Source organism: Sparus aurata, chromosome 12 (genome assembly GCF_900880675.1).
Source record: "Sparus aurata chromosome 12, fSpaAur1.1, whole genome shotgun sequence".
Lineage (NCBI taxonomy): Eukaryota > Metazoa > Chordata > Actinopteri > Spariformes > Sparidae > Sparus > Sparus aurata.
The window spans coordinates 28,692,809-28,713,547 of NC_044198.1; the positions used below are offsets into that span (position 1 = coordinate 28,692,809).

General features: G+C 44.0%; 1 protein-coding gene across 3 annotated transcripts in view; it reads right to left on the bottom strand.

The window, feature by feature from the left end:
* Positions 1-19,661, bottom strand: part of LOC115592682 (serine/threonine-protein phosphatase 2B catalytic subunit gamma isoform-like) — a 29,995-nt gene extending 10,334 nt beyond the window's left edge. For 2 of the 3 annotated variants that reach the window (XM_030435727.1, XM_030435725.1), the window contains exons 1-9: positions 19,060-19,661; positions 10,703-10,900; positions 9,340-9,464; positions 7,092-7,203; positions 5,953-6,098; positions 5,543-5,682; positions 3,062-3,139; positions 1,199-1,293; positions 952-1,077 (exon numbers count right to left, since the gene is read on the bottom strand). In XM_030435727.1, coding sequence (XP_030291587.1) covers positions 952-1,077; positions 1,199-1,293; positions 3,062-3,139; positions 5,543-5,682; positions 5,953-6,098; positions 7,092-7,203; positions 9,340-9,464; positions 10,703-10,900; positions 19,060-19,111 — 1,072 coding nt within the window. In that variant the 5' untranslated portion in view covers positions 19,112-19,661. The remainder of the gene's footprint in view (positions 1-951; positions 1,078-1,198; positions 1,294-3,061; positions 3,140-5,542; positions 5,683-5,952; positions 6,099-7,091; positions 7,204-9,339; positions 9,465-10,702; positions 10,901-19,059) is intronic. The other variant, XM_030435726.1, reaches the window with a different exon arrangement.
* Positions 19,662-20,739: the final 1,078 nt, after the last annotated feature.

The following is a 20,739-nucleotide window of genomic DNA, read 5'->3' on the forward strand; positions in this document are numbered from 1 at the left end:
TTTGATATTGACTTTAATATCCGCCCAGCTACAACATCCACAGGTGTTGATATTTATCCGTAACACTTCTGTACTCTGTTAGCACTGCGGGTTTCAGCTGAAGCTAACGTCTGCAGCCATGAAGACTAAATGAGCTCAGTGGCTCGGTGGTGAATTGAGGATGTGCTGTCGACTTTACTGTCCAACTGTTCGAGTGTTTGGATGTTTGACACTTTCAGGAAGTTGAGCTGCTGCGTGAAAATAAAACATCTGTAACAGAACAACGTGTGATGAACTGCTGTTGTGTCCTGAGGCGAGTCAGACACTGACAGTGTGTACAATGTTGAATTTTAAATAATAAAAGCTTCATTTACAACATGGTCTTGGTGAATACTCTCTTCTGATTGGCTGGAAGGTGTGAATTAACTTTTGATACACAGACACCAACGATTCAGGCCTCTACGTCGCCCGTAACTGTCGAGCATCATCTCTTTGTTCTTTAGACTTTATCACGCAAAAATGCAGCTTTACATCCAACAGCAAACAGTAAAAAAAAATAATAATAGAGTGAATAATATGTTTTTGTAGCTTCTGTGTGGTCTGAGCTGAGAGTGAACGTTATTAAGACTCTTTAAAACAGGTTTGGTGTTTCCTGGATGTCGTCTGAGGAGGTTTATGATCGGCTGCTCTGTTTTTCCAACTTCGACTGCTTGCAGTGTGAACAGAGTTAACTGCTGATCATGAGCAGGTTCACCCGTCTGTGTATACAAGCTAATTTCACTGTGACAGGTGTATGAGACGCATCAAGATGAATCGTAATCAAATTAAAATGTGAGGCGACTGCAGATTCCCATCGCTAACATCCGTGTCAGAGCTTCGACTCATTTATAACCTCACCTGCTCTATAATGACTCTGATTAGCAGCATGTTGTCACGCTGATTCAAACCGTGACCGGCTGACAGGAGTCTCACCTTTCTCTCCGACGAAGGGCAGAGACCAGGTGAACACGTCCATGAAGTTGGGCAGCCAGTAGGGGTGAGGGGAGCAGTTAAACTGCCGGATGTTCATCACATTATTCTCATATTTCAGCACCGCAGCTGAGAACAAAACACACACACATTAACATTTTCTACTTCATGATGCACTTCCTGCCTCCTGTTGCCAGGGCTTCAAGGTTTCAGCGCTGTTGCCATGGTTTCCCTCCTTCACTTGTCTCACCTTTGTTGTTGTACACATCCAGGTAGTTGGGAGCAGAGAAGATTGTGATTAAAGAAGGGAAACCTGTCGTCTGACTTTTCCTGTACATTCGGTACCTGAGGGAGAGAAAAACACGTTTTACACTCACAGATGAAGATTAAGACTTTATTGATGCGTCGTAGCAACACACACACACAGACACACAGAGACACACAGACAGAGACACACACACACACACAGACACACACAGAGACACACACACACACACAGACACAGACAGACACAGACACACACACACAGAGACACACACACACACACACACACACACACAGACACACACACAGAGACACACACACAGACACACAGACAGACAGAGACGTGTTCCAGCTTCTGCAGACTGATGAATAAAACCTCACTTCAGACCTTTTCAACTGACATCCTGTGAGCAATGTGGCCCTTTAACAACCTCGTCACTGCACTTTGCTCAATTTGTTAGTCAGCTAATTGGCTCATCCATTAGTTTCGTCTGTCAGGCACAACAGCAGTCACACACAGAGGTCAGACGTGTGATTTCATCTGTTTTCTGGTGATAACGAGTAAAAATTCAGTTGTTTTCTTGAGATCTCAAGACATTTTCATTTTCACGTAATAACAAACACTTCAGAGACGACAGGATCATTTTCTGTGAGACCTCAAGGACACAAACTGTTTAAATAATAAGATATCTGACAGTTTTCAGCTTCAGTACAAAAATACTCTTATTTAATTAATTAATTAATTCAAGACGAGAATCAAACTAACAACCTACTGAACAACTAAAGAAGTTTTTTTTTGTCTCAATTTTTGAACAATAATTCTTTGAATTAAGTGAAAACTAATAAACAACGTGGAGAAAAAATACATAGTGCATCGTTTTAACACATCATAACATCCAGTCACTTTATTTCAAATCCAGGTTTTCTGAGAAAGCTTTATTCAATTTGTCCACACGTCTGTTTTTCACACCGACACTGAACATTTTTCATCATAGTTTTTTTCCATGAAATGAGCGTTTGGACAGTTCGACAGTATTTCCATCATGGCGGCTGTAGACACACACAGAACCAACATATCTGTGCCGACAATCAGCTTTCTAAATCAGAACACGACTGATGTGTTGGTTGGATACTGGCACAAATATAACAGTAACAGTAGTTATAACAAAACTCTTTTTTTAAAGATTATAATTCTGAAAAAACTGCTTTCGCTTTAAATTCCCCGTGAAGTTTATTGTTTCAGTTTATGGTTAAACTGTTAAATATCTTTGTGAAGTGATTTAAATGATGATTACAACGTGTGTGTGTGTGTGTGTGTGTGTGTGTGTGTGTGTGTGTGTGTGTGTGTGTGTGTGTGTGTGTGTGTGTGTGTGTGTGAGTGATTCATCGATATCTGAATGTTTTACTGCCCAATACAGACGATCAGACGGCTCTTCTCGTTTTTTTTGTGTTCAGAAGCTCACTATGAGATAAAAAAGACGCAGATGCATCAAAGATAATAAGAAAAGGAAAAGATTATTATAATATAAAACACAATAATGTCTGGAGGATGAGAGACGGCTGGGTGAGTAAACTACTAAAAAAGGGCTTTAAGGTATTAAAGGACTCGTCCAGCTCAGCAAACAGCCTTCATCATTTTCTCTCCACTCACAAAAGGATGAAAAGTATTCAGACAAGAACATCCAGATGTCAGAGAGCACAGATCCTGAAGCTGTACACTTAATTTATATATATTATATTTGTGAGCGGCTGGTTCCCTCGCTGTGTTCAGGGGAGTTTGCCTTGAGTCTTAATGACATTAGAGTAAGAATACACGGCGTATTATAACACAGTGAAGAGAATCACTCACCCTGCATCCTGGGCTTCATGTGCTCGTATTACAGACAACAGGTTATTGTTCATCAGGAAGTCACAAACAGCCGGGTAACTGAAAGAACACAGAGCTGAGAGTTAAAACCACGAACATCAGGAGACGAGTGCTGTCACAGAGGAAGATGCCAGTTTGGCCGACGGACAGTTCAGTTCCATGTTTATCCAAATGTTCCTCCCACAGCTCGGCTGGTTCTGGTTTCTGTGACAGGAAAGAGCTCCAGAAGAACAAGAGCGGCTTTAAAGTGCTAAAATTAAAGATCAATTAAGGTCGAGGCGTTCACACTCAGGAGAGGCGAGTTTACACAGAATCCTTCACACGCGGTTCCAGTTCATTACTGGGATAACATCTCACACACACGTCGCTTCACTCAGGAACATGAAGGTCATCCACCTGTTCACACCTGCCGTCCAGTCAGGGAGGAGACGGGGTGGTACAGTAGACCAAGATGATCAGAAGACAACGGCAGTGAAGAGACAAAAAGAACAGACGAAGATGAAGAAAACAGCCGAGACGAGAAGAAGAAGACGACGATAAGACAACAAAGAAGTAAGAAAAAGACGCAAGAGGTGACAGTGAAGAGGAAACAAAGACAAAGAAGGTTTAGAAGACGACAACAAAGAACAGAAAAAAAGGTAAAGATCAGGACTGAGAAGACAACAAAGACAGAAGACACAAAAAGAGGACAATGAAGATAAAGAAGAAAAAAGAAGGAGATGAAGAAAGAAAGAGACGGAGAAGATGAAGACAAAGAACAGAAAGATGATAAGACGGCAACAGAGAAGACATTAAAAACAAACACAAGACAAAGAAGAAGACAGTAGTGCATGAAGATGACTAAAAAAAGAAGAAGATAAAAAGAAGACGACACAGAAGAAGGAGCGAGGCGTTTGAGTGTCCCGTCTGTTCTGGGACGTTTTTAACATCCAACAACTCTTCAAACGTTAGTAAGAAGTTAGTACTCAGTGAGCTCTGACACATAGTTCTAAAGCCTCTATGATAACTCTGACAGGATGTCTACTCCACATGAAGCACAGCAAACTTCTTTAACTTTTATTCAGACATCAGCCGACGTGTGAGACCAGCTGCAGGTCTGACAGGAGCTCGTAGTTTATGAACCTAAAGGAACCAGGAGCGACCTGGACGAGCTTCAGTGCCGCTCAGAGCACGACCAGCCAAATACAGCGAAGACAGTAATCACTGACGGATCTATTAGAGGCGTTAGAGGAACACAGCGTTTAGTGTAATTTCCTGATGAATCATTTAAACGCTGCGCGACTAAAACAAACTAACGCAGGATAAAAGAGGCTTTACAGCAGCAGCTGCTCTCCCCTCACGCTGACCTCCATGTGGTGTCAACACTGCAAATTCAGTACAAATATTAAGACAGAGCTGAGAATGCTAATATTTATTTTCAGTATGTGTGTGACAGCGGATTTAACCGGCGGTCACTTATCCAGAGATAAGCCATTGTTTGTAAAAAGCTTTAATCAGCTCAGATTAACAGAGCGAGCTGCTTTTTGTCTGTTTTTAAACTGTGGAAACATTTCCAGCAGCAGAGAGAGAGAAAGAGAGAGACGGAGAGAGAGAGAGACAGAGAGAGAGAGAGAGACAGAGAGAAAGAGAGAAAGAGAGAGAGACGGAGAGAGAGACGGAAAGAGAGAGACGGAGAGAGAGATGGAGAGAGACGGAGAGAGACAGAGAGACAGAGAGAGGGAGAGAGAGAGACGGAGAGAGGGAGAGAGAGAGAGAGAGAGAGAGACAGAAAGAGAGAGACGGAGAGAGAGATGGAGAGAGACGGAGAGAGAGACGGAGAGAGAGGGAGAGAGACAGAAGCCCTTTTTAGATAGAAAAGGCGGCACATTTGCTCCAAGGTAAAGGCGGCAATGTGCCGGCCTGTCTTTCTAAAACGAAGGTGTAATATTCCTCCTTTTCCAAAAGCCGCCTCTGAGGTCGGCGTAAACATGTGACGTGACGTGAAGCTGGAAGTTGGGCTGTGAACAGTGACAACGAATTTGACTTCAAAATAAGAGCTTTACATTGCACCACATTGGAGTTTAGACACTGGGTTCTTAGTGGGGGGCTTTTAATATGAAAGTAGCGACCGTTCTTAGCCTGCCGACACAACATCAAGCTAACACAACCAAACAGCTACAGAGACCGAGGAGACGCTGCATCTCCTGGATCTCAGCAGCTGTCCAGTTGTTCATCTTAATGTCCGTGGATGAAGTGATGGACTGACTGCTGTGATCAGCTGTTTCCTGGTTTTGAAACTTGAAAATAAGTGTACCCTCCGAGGAGGAAAATCTGCGGACCAAAGCAGACCCCTAATTTGCCGCCCTCTGTCTAAAACCGCGGACCGAGCCGCCAAAAGGACGGACAGATTGGCGGCTTGCTGCTCTGTCTAAAAACAGCTAGAGAGAGAGAGAGAGAGAGACGGAGAGAGAGAGACAGTTGTACCTGTAGAAATACGAGCAGCCTCTCACACTGTTGTGGCAGAAGTGTTCCTGGGTCTTTTCTGAGCCGTAGTCCTCTCCCGGGTCCGACCACAGCAGGTCACACATCGGCCCGAACGCTGGAGGCTCTTTAAACCGATCCAGCTGCAAGAACACACACACACACACACACACAGTTTACAGTATGAGACGAACATACACGTGCTAATTCTGCAAGTTGTCCATTTCTGTAATCTATACATTGCTGCTCTATACGTCATGTTTGGTATTTGAAAAAAGAAGATCTCCGTCTCTTCACTCTTCATGAAAGTCCATTTAAGTGGGAAGTTTAGTGCTGCAACAATTAATAGATTAGCAGGCAACTTGGTTTGAGTCCTAATCTCTGCTGTCAGCTTGTTCAGTGTGAATATTTACCTTCCGTATGTCGTCCAGGCAGGTGACCTCGGGGCTCAGGCCTCCGTGCACACAGAGGAACTGCTGGTTGAGGAGAGCAGCCAGAGGCAGGCAGTCGAACGCATCCATGCAGGCATCATATACACGCTCTGAGTACTTTATTTTACCTGCAGGACACACACACACACACACACACACACACACACACACACACACACACACACACACACACACACACACACACACACACACACACACACACACACACACACACACACACGTATCAAACCAAAGGGCCAGGACAGGTGTGTTTGTGTCATTGACCTCAGCAGGAACTACTTCCTGTTCAGATCTGATGTCATGATCCACCTGAGTGATCTGATCACAGCTGTGAATGATCCAGGAAGCATTTTACAGAGACTCATCAGGAGCGGTTCCGACCCGGTACCAGCATCCTTCCTGTTGCAGATGATTGTAAACATAATGGGTTTATCACCAGACTCCCTTTACAAATGTGGTGATTTTAAGAGTTATTTCATGAGGAGAAACGTAACAAACTCTGTGAAACTGTGTGCGTGACAGGTTGTAAGTCATTGTGTCCTTGTTGTAAATTCAGCATTAAATCTTTCAGCTGAAGTTGTTTGTCTCCTTGTAAAAAGTGTCAGTTTGTGGCAGCATGTCTGTACCAGCCTGTCTGCTTCTGTGTCTAAAGTGCTAAAGTCTTACCTGCCAACATTGATCAGCTGTTTGAACACACTGTTTACACTGATGTCACCATTTACACTCCATTTATGAAAGAAGAAACATGTTATTGATCTAAACATGTCACATGTTACAAAGACACTAAACAGTAACAATATAGGCTACTTCTTTGTCCCCGTGGAGAAAGTCCCCAGACTCCCTTAACAAATGTGTCAGTTTAGTGAGTTGTTGAGTTGGAGACACTTTATAAACTCTGTGAAACTCTGTCTCTGACTCATTCTGCATTATTTGGACCTTCTTGTTCATTCTGCAAATGTTCTACATGAACTTCTTTCTGTCTTTGTGCAGAAACATGTTGTCTGTGTGTCTCAGTGATGTTTGTGTTTATCATGTGGTCACTCAGGACGGACGTTATCTCCGGGTCTGAACAGAACCGACACTGTGTAACGGCTTCTTACACTCCTGTTTGAAGGTGAAGTACTCTGTGAGGTGCCGGCACTCGTGGTTGCCTCTGAGGAGGAAGAGGGTGTTGGGATGGTTGATCTTCAGAGCCCACAGGTACAGAACACACTGCAGAACCACAGAGAGGGAGAGGATCAATCAGAAACACTTCATCTGATCACTGCAAATTCATTATAGAGCTGACAAATCAATAATGTCCGTGATATGAAACTTGATATGACCTGTTCATCCTGATTATTGAACTGGACTCCCCAACATTACACACTCGTTTGATTACAGTTATGATGCTGGTCTGTTCTGAAAGAGCCTTTTTTGGATGTTATTGTGAACATCAGCTGTGGATCAGAGGTAGAGCCAGCGTCTTGCTATCGGGAGGTCGCTGGTTCGATTCCCCTGGTCTGCACGTCTAACTGTCCTTCACCATCAGTGTGTGAATGAATTACTGTAAGCCACTTTGGACTGAAAAAACGGACCTGAACGACACTTTACTCAGATCAGCACGAGTGATTCTAAGCTTCTTTATATCGATCAATCTCAGCCTGGATCTGATCAGTGTGACGACCTCTCTGCATTACAACAGGAAGTGAAGTGGACACAAGAACAGGCGACGCCGAGACTCAGAAACGACTCGGTGAAGATATCACAGGGATGAAAGTGGTTAAATCAACTCAACAGAACAAACTGGTCACAGTAACAGAGTAACCAGTCGTCCTCATCAATCAGAACTGTGTGGATGGTTCTGACAACATGTTCTGTGACAGCTGATCAGCTTCTGCTCTGCTTCACATGCAGTCCTGATGTCGAAGCATCTGGTTTGTGGTCACGAGCTGCTGCAGGTGAGCGGAGAACAATGAACGCCTCATGAATCTAAAAGCTTCATTCTGCTTTATTCGTGTTTGAGGAGATAATCGACTCCTGGATGTGTATCTGTGATCATTAAGGAGCTCCTGCACGACTGAAGCACAGCGAGACCGACGCCGCCATCCGTCACCTCCAAACAAACAGTCCATTCAGCTGCCAATCATTTGTGCTGCATCAAACCACCTGTTTCATTTAAATGTTGTTTTTCTGTTCCGAAGGCGTCGACGAGGAGTCGATCTGATCCGAGCAGCTGTTCATTAGCAGATCACGGCGCAGCCAGAAGAACATGAACAGTGTAGAAATGTCTCCGTATCATCACATCGGCCGCTATGATGCAGGAAGTGACCCGTACAACTGTTTCTCATTGATCAATAAGACGACGTGACTCATCTGGGTTCACTTCATGTTTTCAGTCTGTCAGTATTTCACTTGAAAGTCCAAATCTCTGTTTAAGTGTTTTTATCACACATCCTGCTCTGTGTCTCCAGAATCAGGCCCGACGGGGTAAAGAAGTTGTTCTGTAGATATCTTTAATGATAGTTTGGAGTTTGTAATTTTCTGGAACATCATTAAATATGTTGTTGACTCATGTTGCTCTCAGCGGTGTATATTAACTATCTGTCAAATCAACACTTTCTGTATTTCATGACAGCGTTGTTGAAGTCTAAATAGAAGATCATGGTCAGACTGGCGTGTTGCTTCAGCATACAGCTTTGATCACCACACTGACCGTCGCTGGTCACAGTGAGCATGAACTCTGAGCATCACTGTGGGATCTGACTCACAGCTTCATTCAGACTCTGTTGGATCCTGAACTGGAACATGTCGACCAACATTGCGAGCTGTGACCTGCACGCATCAGGTGGTCCGAGGCTGTCGGAAAACGTGTCTGAGGATAAATGACTTCTAAATTAATCTGGTTCAGTGGAGCGTCTGCTCCTCCAGAACGTCTCTGACCCTGTTTGAAGCTGGATAATGGAGCTCTGTGTGGCGCGGACGGAGCTGTGAAGATCGTGTTCCAGGATATCCAGTAATCCCAACAAGGAAGCACGACAGCAGCCAATAAAAATGTCATGCCATCCACAAAACACACCCAGTCCTGCCCTCGGAGCGCCCTGGGAGCGGGACGCCGTCTGAGGCTGGAGGCAACATGCGAGGCGTGTGTGTGCACGTACACTCAGTGTCTCAGTGTGTGTGTGTGTGTGTGTGTGTGTGTGGGTGGGGTGCACAGTGTGGCAGTCAGCAGGCCGAGGCAGCAGACAGTGAGCCTTTCATTTCTTACTACTATTCAAAGAGCTGTGCAGAGCGGCGTGAGGCCGAGCAGCAGGCAGAATGTCAAATGTCAGACAAAATGTCACAAACACAAACGAGGCCGCCGCCTACCTCGATGCTGAAGTAACCTCGGTCCACGTAGTCTCCCAGGAACAGGTAGCGGGTGGTGCTGGGGGAGCCGCCCACCTCGAACAGCTTCATCAGGTCGAAGAACTGTCCGTGGACGTCTCCACACACTGGACACACAAACGCAACATTCAGGGTTATTCTGCTTATTTTCTCACATTCGGTCTGTGGTGAGGATTTGTGGCAGCAGGACGTCGTGAAGAAGCTCCATCAGGCTGGTCAGGAGATATATTCACTGCTCAAACTGTAATCCAGACAGTAATGGTGCTGTACTGAATCTACATGAGACTGAAAACATTGTATAAAACTTTCTTATCTCCACTGAGGAGGTTTTGTTTTTACCCAGATCAGATAAAAGGACAATCAGCAATATCTTCTCACGCTCTTCGGAGAATTTTTGACATTCGCTCTTGCTGGTTTCTGTGAGTGAGTACAATCTGATGCAGATTCTTTTTATTACATATAAATCTGCCCAATATTTTCTTGATTTAGCGTTTGGAGTGTAAACTCAAATATTATCTTAATGTCTATAAAGTAGAGAAAACTTCTCAGGACGGTTGCTGAAGTACAAGTTCACATTTAAATGTGTCATTTTGTTGACAACCAAAATAATAATAATCACTTCAACGTCACAACAAATGAAACAAGTAAATATTCACATTTGAGAAGCTGCAATCATTTACTTTACGGACAATAATAATAACTGCAGCAATCAATTATTTTGATCATCGATAAATTATTATACAGAGCCAAAGGCGACGTCTTCAAATGTCAAATGTTTTTTATTAAATAAAAACTTATCAAAATGATTGTTAAGAAGTGAAGAATATCGTCCACATAATGAAGAGTAATATGTGAGAAATTATTTGAACGTTGGAATGAAACTGGAATTTGGTCGTATTTTTGTGTTTTTAAGGAAAATAGGTGTCACAATATTTAGCTAGCTGGTTAGCATGCTAACTTCGACAGACGTCTTTAACAGAACATCAACAGTGTTGTTTCTTCACACTCTGATAATAATGTTCTGCTCATTTTTGAAGGTTTTAAACTAAAATTTGGACCATATTTGTACGAGTGGCAGAGAAAGAAGACAAAACAGACGAAACTATGGAAACAATAAGTGAGGGAGGACGGAGCAGCGCAGATATAAATAGTCGGAGGGCAGAGGGTGGAGGGTTGGATACCTAAGCTAAGCCACATGTCAGAGAGGGCAGCTGCTGCGTCTGAGACAGGGTGGATCTGTGAGTCTGGCTCAGTTTCCACAGACCACACAGACGTCTTTGTCTCGCTGCACTCTCCGTCTGAGGGGAAATCCGTCTCTGATAAGATAAAAGCGGCGGGGCTTCACCTGTGATGGGAGCTTCCACTTCCAGCATGCATTTCTCCTGGCGGAGGATGGCGGCTCCCTCGTTGATGATCCGTAGAGCCGTCTCCTCCTCCAGCCGACCCTCCTTCACCAGATGGGCCTTCAGCACCTCCACGCTGGGCCGCCCGTCCACATACAGGTCTTTGACCGACAGGCGAGTACCGGGAGGATATGGCACCGCTACAGACAGACAGACAGACAGATGCACACACGTTGGTTTGTTTCTACAGTCTGTGAACAGCGTTTTCATAAATCAGCAACAAACACACAGCGTCATAAACACAAATAACCAGTGATAGAATGTAACTGAGTACATGAACTCCAGCACTTTATCTTAACACCATCCTGACATGACTGTGCTTTGAGTTTTTCCATTTTCTGCAACGTCATACTTCCACTTCACTCCATTTTGGAGGGAAACACTGCAGCCATTTGATTCCAGCCAGCTTCTTTATTACAATCATTGTGTTGAAGTTTTGATTAGCAAGTTGTATTTCACTATGCATGAACTTTTTAGACTACTAGCCTCCACCTGATGACGGACACGTTAGCTTGGAACCTCTCTTTCAACAAACAGAGTTTAGAGCCCTGAGGCATTCGATCACCAGTGGGCAGCTAGCAACCATGCTAACAACAACAACAACAACAATTATTGATTTTAACATGGAAGGGTTGGTAAAAGAGATGAGACTGAATACGTGTTCCCATTAAAACAATCTTTTGTTTGCTTGTTGTGTTTCTATTCAAACCACACATTAACCATCACAATGGCCAGCTGTCGGATGAGCACTCACAACAAACAGGAGACAGAATATCATCAGAGTAAGTGCAGCTGCTGTTAGCTAGCTAGCTCGGTTAGCCGTGCATCTAGTGGTCCAGACTGGGAGCCTGGAGTACTGTGGTAGTGTTGGTGTTTACACCGCCAGCACAGCAGCTGAGGACCAGGAGAGGCCGCAGCTAAAAGGTTAGCATGCTAACGTCAGTAGATATTCCTGCAACGCAACTCACAGACGTCATGATGTCAAATGTGTTATTTCTTTACATTTTTAAATGCTGTCAGCTAAAATTCTTACACATTGTCAACAGTCACTTTCACATCGGGTGGTTTTATTCTACACAACCTGATCACTGACTTTACAACATTATGATTGCTGTAAGTTGTGATGTAATCAGTGTTGGACAGCTGAAAACAGTCGACGCTGATTTGAGAATAATCATTCACGCAGACCTCCACCTACACTGAGCCGTCAGCAGCAGTCAGTGAGACCTCAGAGCTGCACAGTTTTCATTCTGCATGAATCAGCTCACAGTAAGTGAAATTCCTCGTACAGACCGTGACGACATGTTGAGGCTCGACCTGAAGACAAAGGAGAGCAGTTTGGCAGCACGAACCAGCCCCTGGAGGAAATACCAAACAGCTGAATTCCTGGAAAACACCATCTTCTCCCAGAGAGGAAGCTGGACGAAGACGTCGCGCTGCAGCTGAATTCTTTTAATAATCTGAAGTGTTTTACTCGTGACCGACATCATTAGCAGCATCTTAACGAGCTGTAGGAGCTTAAATTTACTCAAAATGAGATTGATTGTTTTTATTAATATCAGCTGATGTCTGCTTTATTAGCTTCATGCATGTTGGAGAACATCAGAGCTGAGACAGAATGGAGAGTTTCAGTTACAACGAGCAGCTGATAAATCGATCAAAAGACAATCAGTCGTCTAACGTTGTCTGGTTCCAGCTTCTGAAATGAGAGTTTGGTGGTTTTCTTTGTGTTTTGGTCGGTTGTTTGGCCAAAAAGAAATGTGAAGACGTCACTTTGGACTCAATTTAAACTAAACAATTAAACCTTCAGTCACAGAGAAGCTATTCGCTCTTCTCTTTTCAAACGTCTGAGCTGCCGTCATGAAGCTTCCAGGACGTCGCAGTGTGAACGGCTCCACACGTTAATGTAAAATAAGACTTTGTACTCCGGTGTCACAGCTCTGAGACTGGACGCTGCAGCGAAGTGACATTCAAAACAGGTTATTTTAAGATAAGCAGCAGAGAGTTCTTCATTGTCTACAGTGTGCAAATAATGGCCTATTTTAAGACCGACGCAGAAACCACATACAAATTTCTCAGTTGGGTCAGAATGCAAATCAGGTGAAATATAATATAAATGAAGAGGCGTCACCATTCTGCAATACACCATTCTAATTCTCTTTTCATCTAATAATATGAATTATGTCCTGATGACTGTCGTTTAGTTTTTACATTTTGTATTTTTACATTTTACAGCTTCCAGACTTCACTCAGTATCAGTCTCAGTGATCCAACAATGGACCGAGTCAGTGTGACCAAACTGTTTAATTATCAACTGTAACATTTAAAGATGCATGTAGAACACAGTGGGATGTTTCCACTCTGCTTATTTTATGCACTGTTCTGTTTTATTTATCGACAGCAGAGCCTCAGACTGTCAGCTCCTGCTGCTGTTTAGATTCATTATACAACACTCAGAAACAGCATCATTAAAAAACACAATTCAGAGAAGCTGATCTGGTAACTAACTTTGTGATTCTGTCTATAAGAATGAAACATTTGGTTTGTTGCACGTTTCGCTCGTCTGTGTGGAGTGAAGCCTCCTCACAAACTATCAATAAAGGATCTCTGAAACAGAAAATAAACCAACATCTGACACGTCAGTCAGCTGATCGCCTTCATGTCCGATGATTCATCCTGATCCGTCCTTTAATGTTTTGTATGATGATTCTGTATTATCATATATGATTACATCAGTGATGGTTCAGCAGCAGCTCCCACTGAGCAGCTGTCACACGATGAGCTGCAGTTAACGAGTTTTTTTAATTTCCCCTTTGCGCCACACGTTTAACCTCAGCGCGACGCCACACGGAGCCACTGATGATGTTTGTTTCACCTCTGATGGATCGACTGTGTTTGTCTGAAGCTGCTCTAATATTGATCCTGCTCGTGTTTGCTGGTTAACCATCCAGAGAGGAAGAGAAACGCAGCAGCAGCCCGTCTGATAGAAACTCTCACTGTTTTGATTATATTTGACTGGCTGCAGGCCACACGACTAAGGTGGCCAACAGGGACAAAGTTCAACAACAAGCAAACTTCAAAGCGGCATTAAAATGATTCCTGGGAGACTTTAACTAACTTTTCTTCTCTAAATGAATCCTCAACTTGGCAGGTGAATGTTTCCGTCCCTGTGTGAGGCCGGAGGTTATTTAAGCTGATTAAAGTGGCGGCTGGTGATCGAGCGCGTTGCTGCAGTTATTATTAAAGTTTCTCTCCGTCCCAGTGCGTCTGTCGTTGATTATTTGAATACCACTTCCTACAGCGCCTGTGACGCCTTGTTTCACAACTCTGCTCTTTGTTTCCTCTCGTCAGAAACTAGACACTGGCTTCCTAATCATTGTCCGATCACACAGCTGTGTGGAGCCCGACTGGTTTCAAACAAACGGAGCTGCCGGCGATGAACCAGTTCAGGAGGAGCGACGTGATTGGCTGGATGTGTGCGACCTGGTTTGGTTTCAGAGTTACACACTAAACTAGACCACTGGGCCGAAGAGTCTTCTGAAATACTTTCTGAATGTGGAGGAGTGTGTGGTTTATGAGATCATCCTACTTCAGCTGCACAGCTATTACTTAAATACACCGTCATCTGTCAGCGTACAGTGAAGTAATATATAGTTATTTAATGTATTTCAGCAAACACACTCAGTTCACAACCAGCTTCAAGCAGAGCACATGATCTATGATGACTTCAGGCAGAGACAAGAATACGAAGCAGATCAATAATCAGAGGAAAACATCTGATTCTGACCAATAATCATATTTCAGTTGTGATTATTGACTATAAATCTGTATTTGTTTCCTACATCATATTAAGCAAGTTATGACTGTAGGAACATTTAAACAGTCAAAGTGTCGTCGCTTCAAACATCACGTGGAGACGCGGCTGATCTCTAAACGACTGACGGGGAGCTTTTAATGTGAAGAGGTTACAGAAAGTGAGACGTGTTTGTGGAACCACTTTGTTAGCGGTGATTCTTTGACAGCACTGTTTGGATCGAGACAAGTGTGTCTTCATATCTGTGATAATCCCAATCTGACTGTAGCTGAGCAGAAAGGGCAGAGCCACTGAAAGCAGCAATGTCGAGATTTTTGTACTGTGAGTCAGAAAAAGGGAGAAAACTTCAACCAGCAGCAGCTGCAGCGACATGTTCAACACTTAATGCTCCGCTTCACCTTCCTGCAGTGTGACTGCTGGATAATACGATGACTGAGCCAGACGAGTAGCAGCTCGCAGCACGGTGTCATCACAGGACAGGGCCCAGGACGGAGCTCCACACTGGGGCCCGCGACAGGCCAGTGGACGTGCTGCGTCGTCAGGTCCAGCTCCATCAAACATGGATGAGGACAGAATCATTACACATGCCAGCCGGACTGATTCGATTACCATCGGTAACTAAGCCAGAAGGCCAGAGCAGATCCATCGGTGTGTACACACACACACACACACACACACACACACACACACACATTGACCAGGTTCAACAGGATGCTCTGCGTTGCTGCAGTGTCAGGGAGAAAAGGGCAGCAGTGATGAAGCTGAACATCAGGATAATCAAACCACTGATCAGACAAATTGACAGAAAGTGAATAAATAAGAATTTGAATCAGTTTCGAGCTCGTTTGGTCTATAAAATGTCAGAAAGTAGTAAAAGACCATCAATGTTGGCTGCTGACATCATCAGGCGTCTCATTCTGTCCGGCAAGAAAACAGTTGGAACAATTAATCAATAACTAAAATGGCCGCCAGCTCATCTGCAGTCAATCGTTTCAGCTCAAATTCTTATATGTCATTTAAAAACAGGCCACAGCACTCGCTCGTCTCCTCTGTGATCATCTGAACGGTTCATTCATTACAAACTGAGTCGACTCGACAGATGTTCTGACAGTCCATGAACAGTTAAAGTGCTTCTGAGAGCTAACGAGCAGATAATCTGATAATGAAAGTAACAAGTAGCTGCAGCGCGAGTGTTTGTCTTCTCTGAATCATTAACCGTCTCAAAGTCAGCCTCACCTGTACAAACTTCCCTCAGGCCAACGACAGCCATGCTACACATCTGTGACATCATCACAATGTAAAGAATACGGCAGAGCAGGAACTTGTGGGCGGAGCCAGCAAGAGACGCTCACCTGCACATATTCAGTCAGTCGTACGACCAGGAAGTGAACCAGGAAGTGAACCAGGAAGTGAACCTGGAGGCTTAAGAGGGCAGATTTAATGAAGTAACACTCTCCTGAAGCTTTACACTCCTGAGTCTTCCCAACACACTGATCCCATCATACACACACACACACACACACACACACACACACACACACACACACACACACACACACACACACACACACACACACACACACACACACACACACACACACACACACACACACACCTGCTGCTTCACTGAAGCTAACACACAGTGAGGACTCGAGGCGAGCGTCACACTGCGAGGCTGCGTGACGTTTAACTAAATCTAAGAAGGATTAACAACACTTTACACAGTGGAGCTGTGAAGTGATCACACTGCAGCGACGAGCTGATGGTGTCGGATGTGAAATATGTTCATAACGTTCTCATCCGGACAGGAGACGTCAAGTGAAATTCAGTTCAATCTACACAACAGACTGATCAGCAACAGAAGCTCCACAGTGAGGAAGAACTGACCTGAGAACAGTTTCATACAGGAGACAAGGAATGTTAAACCTATTCAATTCAACTATTGATTAATCTGATGATGATTTTCACAGTTAACGTATTAATCGTTGAATCTGTGAAACGCCAAATGAAAATGAAAAATGTTCATCACAGAGACAAAGTGTCGTGTTCACTGAGGAACAAAGAAAAGAAGCAAAAACTAAAAACTTACTAATTGTTGTAGTTTGATAACTTCATTCTCTTCACTGATAAACACAGTTTAGCTTCTGTTTCTGTGTCCACGTTCTCTCTCTCTTTCTTTCTCTCTCTCTCTCTTTCTCTCCAGATCAGGCCGACATTTATAAATGATCAAATCAATAACCTGACAGAATGTAAGAGCAGTCTCTGGTTACTGGATCTATTTCAGCTTTTAATAAAGAGCTCCAGCGCGATCACACATCCTGTTGAAGAGCGTTCAGCCTGAAGTCGATCTGACAGGATCGTCATTAAACCCTCCGCGACACCTCGACGTGTTGGCGAGCGACAGAAGAGGAAGTCGACTCAAACATCTTTCCCCAGAACTGACACGCGTCTGCTGGACCTGTAAACTCAGACAGGCCTGCAGCGTCCTCACTGACACCACTGCAAACTTTTACTGCAAACAAATCAAACCCACTTTATTTCACTGTGATGGTCAAACATCACAGCAGAACTCGACCAGAACCAATTATTACACATCAAGGAGAAAGAAAGCTGATATTAATTTACAGTAAAAGAATAAAACTACAGTTTACTCAAGTATTCTTCTTTAGTACAATGTTTTTCTGTTTCCTGCTGCTTCTCCACGACATTCATCTGACAGAAGAATCACTGATACTGATCATCTGTCTTTATCTCATCAGACTTTGAAATGATCAGAATCATTGATTCACTCTTAAATCAGACAGTTCGGCGTGAGTGGCTGCTGTGCAGGTTTGCTATGACATCACTTCCTCTTCCCCCTCAGAGGGGCCGGCCCTCGTCGTCGACCGTACTGGTGTTGATCCACTTGCTGGTCACGACATCAAAAAGGTTAAAAACCTCAGTGACTCACAGTGTGCTCCAGCGACAACAGAAAACAAAAGTGATCAGACAGACGAGCCGGATCACTGCGTCCTGTACGAGAAGGTTATCAACCACTCCAACTACTTATTGTGTTATTGAAGGACGAGAGGTTCTGATACAGTCACACCAGGGAGGCTCGGACCGGCTGACCCGAAGGATTAACAGAACCGCGCTGTCTGAAACATGTGGATCAGTGTTTTACCAACAACACAAAAATATTCAGTTTACTGTCGCAGGAGGAAAGAAACCAGGAAATGTTCACATTTAACGAGCTGAGATAAAACACAAACTGATTAATCAGTTATAAAAAATAGTTATAAATAGCGATTCAGTTAATATTTGACAATTACTCGTTGCAGCTCAGATGAGACAGTGACGGGTTTCTGTCTCTCCATGAGTCTGATCACTGAGGAGAATAAAGATGGACACTGTGCAGCGGGAATATGGTAGAAAAGTCTAATTGGGTCACAGAATGTGGTGCAACATCAGTGTCACAATATGGAGCTCAGAAATGATTCCCGCCAGAATAAATCGTCCTTCCAACAACCGACAGGAGTGTGTGTGTGTGTGTGTGTGTGTGTATCTGCAAACACACCTGAACCAACTGAAGTGTGGCATTCAGGGCTGCAACTAAGACTGATAACTATCATAAATCTGCTGATGATTTCCTCAGTTAATCAAATGATCGTGTAGAATATCAGAACATGTCTGAGGAGATGTCTTCTTCCATCCCAGCAAATAAAACCCTCACAGTTCAGATTCTGGGGTCAGAGAATGTTAATTAACCGATTATGAAAACAGTCTTCTGTCATCAATCGATGGATTAATAAGCTGCCTGTCTGTGTTGAACCTGGACTCATGGTGTCCGGAGGGAAACTGTCTGCAGCTGCTTTAATAAAGACTTTCTTGTCTTCAGAAAGTCATTTTCTAAAAAAAAAAAAAAAAAAAAAAAAAAACAGCTGTTGGAAAGGGAGGGGTTGTTTAATCAGGCCAACACACACACACACACACACACACACACCTCCTGCATTCAGTACAACACTGCAGCGTTGCATTCACGTCCACAACCATTAAATGTTGCACCACACGACGGTAATCTGCCCGCACAGAGGTCCTCCATGAGGGGCCGCGGTCTGGCTGCAGACCGGGTCCAGGTGAACCTGAACCACGTTAACGGTTGAATGTCAAACGCAGAGCTGACATCTGGCACTCCGGACAGCTAAGCTAACCCGCTAACTCATTAGCAGGCGCTGGATTGATTAACTTGCATCGCCCGGCTGCCTGACGCGTCCCCCCGGGGTGGAGAGGCGGAGAGGCGGCGGGCAGCACCGGGATCCACCGGGATCCACCGGGCTCCACCACGGAGAGAGAGAGAAAAAGCCCCGAGTAAATTAACTGTTAGCGGGCTGATTGACATCCAGCGGCGCGTTCAGCTGCCCTGCTCACATTTAGCCGACTAGCTGACAGCAGCCCCGTTAACTTCCTGACCCGTCAACAGAACAGAAGCAGATAAATGTCTCGTACCTTTGATGGGTCGCTCCGTGGTGGACAGTTTGTTTTGGTCTTTGGCCGACATCCTCCGTCCGGGCGGGCTGCGGGTCGGAGAATTCGCTAAATTCCTGACTAAACTTGATAAATTCCTTCCTAGCTAGCTAGCTAGCTGGGGTGAGCTAGCCGCGCTAGCTAGTTATGTGTCAGCAGCAGCGCTTCGCTCCGCAGACTGTGCGACTGTGCGACCGAGCCGAGCCGAGCCGAGCCGTGCTGAGTTAAACCTGGCGGGGGAAGGGAGAAGGGGAGATGTCTTTAACTAACAAATTAAAGCTTCTCCTGTGAGCCGTGCTGTGCTGCAGTGATGCCGAGCCGCTGTCAGTGGGTGTCGGATGAATCGATGGTCCAGGAAACGGCCCGGCCGCCGCCGATGATGCCTTCAGGAGCAGCGAGCAGTGCGTCAGATCATATCTCAACTTTATCCCTTTATTCTCGGACGAGCTGCATCTGTTACAGGCCGCTGGGCTCTGCTGCTCTGTCGTGATCCGATGTGTCGTCCAGACCCTCTGTCGGATTACAATAATCCGCCGCAAGCGGATTTCCTACAACACGGCTCAACGCGGGGGGCTGTGGGTAGTGTAGTATTAACGCGAGGCGTTCACGGTCCGCTGAGCCGCGTGTTCACTGCTGGAACATCAGAGTCAGACTTCATGTTTCATGGAGATTATCATCTAAAAAGTTAATGTGTGATTGTGTTCCAGTTTAACAAAGAAGTAACTGATTACATGTGTGTTACTCAGCACAGTTACACTACGTTACTTCTACAGAGAGAGTAACGCACTTTATACCGCACTACTTTCACTGGATCACTTTATGGCTTTGCAGATTTATATTAATAATACAAATATAATTTATGATTTATTAGGCTGTTATGGATAAAGACTTTTATTGATCCATTGGTCAAAATCCATCCAGCTGAATGAAAAGTAAATTAAATCAGCTCCATCTTCACCAGCAGTACAAATATAATGATGCTGACACTTTTGTACTTTTACTCAAGTAAATTTGCATGCAGGACTTGAACTAGTTCAGTATTAGGACACTGTGGTTTTGAGTACAGAGCTCTTTCACATCCTGTAAAACACAAGTAGATTAAATAAGAGACATAAAATTAGCAATAGAGTGAAAATACTTCAAATGTTACATTAAGTAACGTTTAAGAAGTTGCCTACTGTTATAATGTTGTAGCATGTTTTATATTAATCTTCATGTAACCAGAGTAATAATGTCTCAGTGGAGTAAAGAAGAACAATATTCCCTCCCAATAATCATAATAATAGGTTTATATTAATCATATTTTTCATTATGATAATAATAATGGTCTTTTAAGTCACTGCTGAGATATTCTGAAACTTGTTTTGTGTGAGTGATGAAACATATCCTGACTTTTGTTTCTCTGTTACTACCAAACTCCATTCTCAGATTTAACAATTTAAAGTTGCCTTGCTGCTTCTAGTGCTGGTTATTCAGATGATAGCTAAACTCAAACTTTAAAGAATAGAAAATGAAACCACATTTTGAAAAGCTTGTCACTTTATATAATCTGCTCACCTGGAGGGAGTGAGAGGGCGCGTCTCTGTTATAAAAGTTTAAATTCTGGTTATAAATAGTTCAGCTGCTCAGGTCTAATCTGTGCCGATTTTAAGAGTTAACACA